Source organism: Chaetura pelagica, unplaced genomic scaffold (genome assembly GCF_000747805.2).
Source record: "Chaetura pelagica isolate M959 unplaced genomic scaffold, ChaPel_1.0 scaffold234, whole genome shotgun sequence".
Classification (NCBI taxonomy): domain Eukaryota; kingdom Metazoa; phylum Chordata; class Aves; order Apodiformes; family Apodidae; genus Chaetura; species Chaetura pelagica.
The window spans coordinates 678,028-683,331 of record NW_009952967.1 but is presented as its reverse complement, the minus strand read 5'-3'; the positions used below and the strand labels follow the sequence as shown (position 1 = coordinate 683,331).

General features: G+C 51.8%; 1 protein-coding gene across 1 annotated transcript in view; it reads left to right on the top strand.

Moving 5' to 3' along the window:
- The window catches only part of PADI2 (peptidyl arginine deiminase, type II), a 14,663-nt gene that overhangs the window by 4,062 nt on the left and 5,297 nt on the right, over window positions 1–5,304 (top strand). The window contains exons 2-10 of the mRNA XM_009995786.1: window positions 437–623; window positions 702–771; window positions 916–977; window positions 1,065–1,182; window positions 2,058–2,183; window positions 2,949–3,127; window positions 3,305–3,408; window positions 3,555–3,666; window positions 3,745–3,852. Of these exons, the coding sequence (XP_009994088.1) occupies window positions 437–623; window positions 702–771; window positions 916–977; window positions 1,065–1,182; window positions 2,058–2,183; window positions 2,949–3,127; window positions 3,305–3,408; window positions 3,555–3,666; window positions 3,745–3,852 (1,066 nt within the window). The remainder of the gene's footprint in view (window positions 1–436; window positions 624–701; window positions 772–915; window positions 978–1,064; window positions 1,183–2,057; window positions 2,184–2,948; window positions 3,128–3,304; window positions 3,409–3,554; window positions 3,667–3,744; window positions 3,853–5,304) is intronic.

Genomic DNA, 5,304 nt, shown 5'->3' with positions numbered 1-5,304 from the left:
CAAAGAATTCCCTCCTCATGTCCAACTTCATTCTCCCCTCTTCCAGTTTTAATCCATTCCCCCTCACCCCATCCCTCCCTGCCCTTGTCCCAAGTCCCTCCCCAGCTTTCCTGGAGCTCCTCCAAGCACTGGAAGCTGCTCTAAGGTCTCCCTGGAGCCTTCTCTTCTCCAGGCCGAACACCCCAACTCTCTCAGCTTCCCTGAGCAACCCGGGCCAGGGTCTCACCACCCTCACAGCAAAGAATTCCTCCCCCATGTCCAACCTGTGCTAAAAAAAAAGACACCTAAAATGTTTCCAGGCAGGGAAGAAAGGGTAGAAAGGTGCTGGTAGGGAGCATGGAGACACCAGCATGGCCAGGCTTGGCAGCAAGAAGCTTAATTGTCGTGAGAAGTGGGAGGTTTTGGTGCAAAGCTCTAAACTCAGTGTTTTTGGCAGGGCGGCCCCGGCTGGGACAGTGTCCTTCAGCGTGAAGCACACGGAGGGGGTGAGCGTGGAGGTGGTGTCCCAGAGCCAAGCAGGGGTGGGGGCAGCCCCTGGCAGTGGGACACAGTGGCCACTGGAAAAGGGGACACTCCTGAGGTTCAGCATGAAGCAGGCCAGCACAGAGGTCAACGATAACAAGGTAAGAAGGGGGATGTAGCGGTGTGGGACCCCCAGGTGGAGAACATCCTTCTCCAAGCAGGGACCTGGGGCTTTGCAGGTCACCGTCAGCTTTTACGCAGAGGGAGGGCAGCACATCAGCCAAGCTGGGGTCTTCCTCACTGGCATGGGTGAGTATGAAGGCTTCTGCAATCCATCTTCACCCCCTTGGTGCTGCATTGTGGGGCAAAGGTGGAGCCAGGTTTGCTGGGTCGGGGGGGGCTTTTGCATCCATCCCACTTTGCCATACCCTGAGATGAGGTCTGTCCATCCAGGCATCTCGCTGGACGTTGACACAGATCAGGATGGAGTGGTGGAGAAGAACAGTCCCAACAAGGTAATTCAGCCTCTTCCACTGCATGTAGAGGAGAGTTCACGGGCTTGCAAGAGCCTGAGCCTGCTAAGCTCCAGGGGGGTGTTTTAGGCCAGCTGGACCTGGGGCCCTGAGGGACATGGGGCCATCCTCCTGGTCAGCTGCAACAAGGAGAGCCCCTTCACTCCAGCATCAGACAGCAACGATGAAAGGGTATTCAACAAAGAAGGTAACACAGCTTCAAAAACATCTTCTAAAGTAAAAAAAATGCTTCATTATTTCCCCTCTTGAACCTTTTTTGGGAGGTGAAGCTTTGCTTGGGAACCAGCTGCCCATGAGCTGCCCTCCACCAAGCTGCTGAGTAAGCTTTCCACGTGGGAATGGGTTGTTTTGGTTGTTTTTTTTAATGCCAGGTAAACTAATTGCAGTCAAGCAGGGGCATGAAGCACAGCCAGAAAAATAGCAGAGGTGCCACTGATGGCAGAGCTGGGGCCAGAGATGCCTCCACAGGGATGACAGGACCTCTAGGCAAGGCATGTGGCTGGGAATACCCGTCTGCTCCTGGAAAACTAAAACCACATGGAGCCAGTGTCCATTGGCTTTTTGAGGCCAAGGTCTTTGTAGGGGGAAAAAGAAAAGAAAAGATATAAAAAGAAAAGGCACAAGCTTTGCTAGCAGGACCTTCTGACAAGGGCATCTACAACGGGTGATGGATTAAAACTGGAAGAGGGGAGATTTAGGTTGGGAGGAAATTCATCAGTGTGAGCGTGGTGAGACACTGGGACAGGCTGCCCAGGGAAGCTGTGGCTGCCCCATCCCTGGCAGTGTTGAAGGGCAGGTTGGATGGGGCTTGGAGCAACATGGGCTGGTGGGAGGTGTCCCCGCCCATGCAGGGTGGAACTGGGTGATCTTCAAGGTCCCTTCCAACCCAAACCATTCCATGATTCTATGATGGCCACAGGTTATTTTTCCAGCTTGCACAGGCTGGTAGCAAGGGAAGAGAAGATTTCTTGGCATGGGAGATGCAGACTCCAGGAGGGAGCACACAAGCTGGCCAGAGCTGAGCAATCCCCACCACTTAGGGGGTGTTTGTTTGCACCTCAGATTTGCTGGACATGTCACGGATGGTCTTGAGGATTGAAGGGCCACAGCGGGTACCCCGGGGCTATGAAATTGTTCTGTATGTTCCCATCTCCAATGCTGACAAAATTGGGGTCTTCCATGTGCAGAGTAAGTCCTTCCTCACCTCCTCTTCTGCCTCTTCCTTCACCTCCTCCTGTCCCCCTTCCTCCACATTTGTGGGTGCTTTTTACATCCTTGCAAGCTCTTCTTTCCATCTGTCCATGCTCTCTCCATACTATTCCAATGACACTTCCAAAGCAAACCATACTTCCTTTCTCCAAATTTTTCCAGCCCTGAATGTTCTCTCTTCTCAATCAATTGGAATAATGCAGCAGTAACAAGCAAAGCACAAGGCCACAAAGCCAGTTATCCAAGGTCATCCAGCAGAGGAGTGGCAAAAACCCACAGGTGTCCTGACACCCAGATGCTTTAGCCATGATGGCAACAAGTTCTACAACACATTTTCCCCTCCTTGGGCACAGGGACTTTCCCCTGGGACCAAATACCCTCATCCAGCCCAAAACATGCCATTAAGTAACTTGGTCTTGTCCTCCAAGACAGTGGCAGTTGGTAGAGCAGTTTGGTGGCACTGCCATCCTATGGCACAGAGAGGGTTGTAAAAGGCAGGAATTCCATGAAAACATCTTCCCAATGCTGGTTATATCCAAGGAAAGGCCAAAACACCTTTCTCCACCCTTCAACAAAAATCACAAGCCCCTTTAGCTTCCATTTTAAGGTACTTCAGCCAGATGAAGTCCCACCCACCCACAGAGGGATCATGGTACCTCCTTGTGTGGTGCACAAGCAAAATGAGGCTTGAAGCTACCAATGAAACTTTGGAAATTGCTCACCTTCCCCTTTCTCTTCTTGCAGACCCCTTCTTTGGGCAGCGTTACGTCCACGTGCTGGGCCAGAGGAAGCTGTACCACGTTGTGCAGTACACTGGTGGGGCTGCAGAGCTTGAGTTCTTCATTGAGGGGCTTCGCTTTCCTGATGACTCCTTCTCTGGTCTGGTCTCCATCCATGCCAGCCTCCTGGAAACCCCGGCTGAGGTCTGGGGGCTCCAGGGAAGGGGTGTGACAGCCTAGGGGGAATGGAGAAGGGAATGGAATAGAGAGCAGTCCCTATTAATTTACTCCCCAAATTACCTCAAGGGTAGGGTATTTGGGGGTGGGAATAGTGGTAAAGAGGGTGTAGAAAGTCTCCAGTTTCTCCTTGCCTCCCTCCAGGGTGTCCCCCCCACACCAGTCTTCACAGACACAGTGGTGTTCAGGGTAGCACCATGGATCATGATGCCCAACACTTTGGCACCAGTGAACATCTTTGTCTGCAGGTAAAGGCCAAGGGATGATTCCTCCCCAGGTAAATCAGCCCCACAGTCTCCCTGGAGAGAGAGGCTGGGGAGGTGACAGACAGAGAAGACAGCTGCCTGGGGAACATATCCATCCTCCCTTCATCTCCTTCCACCCTCTTTCCCAGTCTGAAGGACAACTACCTCTTCATCAAGGAGATCAAAAACCTGGTGAACAAGGCTGGCTGTGAGCTGAAGGTTTGCTTTGGCTACACCAACCGTGGGGACCGCTGGATGCAGGTAGGTGGACACCAGAGGGGAAGCAAAGCTTTCCCTCCCTGCTGATGTGCTCCATGTGGTTTTCCCTCCCTTCTCCAGGATGAGATCGAGTTTGGCTACACCCATGCTCCCCACAAAAGCTTTCCAGTGGTGCTGGACTCCCCTCGAGGTGGAGGACTGGAGCAACAGGCCATCAGGGAGCTGCTGGTAAGAGCAGGACTTGCAGGGTTTTTATGTTTAGCCTGTTCTACCACTCCTAAACCCTACTTGCACTTGGCTCCTTGGAGGCTCTACAATGAATTGCCTGAAAAAAAAAAAAAGAGTTTTAACACCTCTGCATGCAACTGTGTGGAGATGTGACCCCAATCACTTCCAGCTGGGAGACCACCAACAGCCTGACCCCCCTCAAAGCAAGGATCAGAGCCTAATCTACATCCCAGCCAGCTGGAAAAGCTTTTATCCAGAAAGTGCTGGATGAAAGGGACAAGGAAGAGCTCATGCCTTTGGAAATGAGAGATTCCTGCCAAGCTCTGGAACAGGAGTGGATTTCTTCACCCTGAGTATCCAAGCAATGGGTTATATTTTCCTTTCCTCCTCCATGCCTGTGAACATGCAACAGCTCCCAAGCAGGAGAGGAAAGGAAAGTGTCAGGAGTCAATTTACTTCCTTGGAAGACAAGCAAGGTACAACCAGCTGCCAAAAACATCCCTGTGGGGCTTCTCTGCCAAGAGAAAGGGCCAGCCATGGGCAGGGCATGCAAAGAAAGCTGCCTGGGAGAGCTGTGACCTTGACCAGGGTGTTTTGGCAGAGCCCAGCAAAGCTTAACATAGGGGGGAAAAAAAAAAAAAAAAAAAAGATGGCTTGAAGGATTCTTTCTGCAGAAAGGGCAGAACATCCCCAAGTGGCCACCAAATCTCTGCCCTTACACCCAGCCCTGGTAGCAACCTCAGCCAATGCTCTTCTCTCCAACAGTAATGAAAGAAGAGGACAGCTTTTTTTTTTTTTTTTTCCCCCTGCACGTCACTTTGGGGAAGGTTAAGTGCTTTCAAAAGTGTTGAAATCCATCTTTCTCATGCCTGAAATGAGTACACACAGTCCTAGATTCAGCAGGCAGGGTGGGAATAACGTGCTGAGCCATCCCGGCACAAACAAGCCGGGCTGAGCGCTCGGATCTGTCCTCTTTAGGAATTGCTTTCCTTCATATTTAGGGAAGCAATTTCAGCCTTTGGAGCTGCAAACCATGTTCTACTCCAATTTCTGCTCCTGAGCTTCCCCTAATCCCCACACCTATCTTTCCAATCTCATTTTCCAGTCAGGAATATTCAGCCAAAAGCAACACGCACGGGTCCTCTTCTTGGCCCCGGCCAAGCCCTAAGCCCCTGGGACCCCGCGCCAAGGAAAAAGGAGACGGGATGGAATTAGCCCCTCAAAAATCAATCTGGAACTGATAGGACTTGGATGTGACCCTCAAACCTGGGATAAACCAGGGCCACAGTTGAAACCACACCAGCTCTCTGGTTTATTAAACTGCAACAAGCTGAGAGCAGGTGTTTCCTGCTCAGTCCCTCCTGCAGCACCCAGAGAAAGGATGTGACCCCCAACCATCCACCCCAAAAATGTCCAGGGATCCTCAGGGAAAGGCAACCCTGCTGCTCTTTC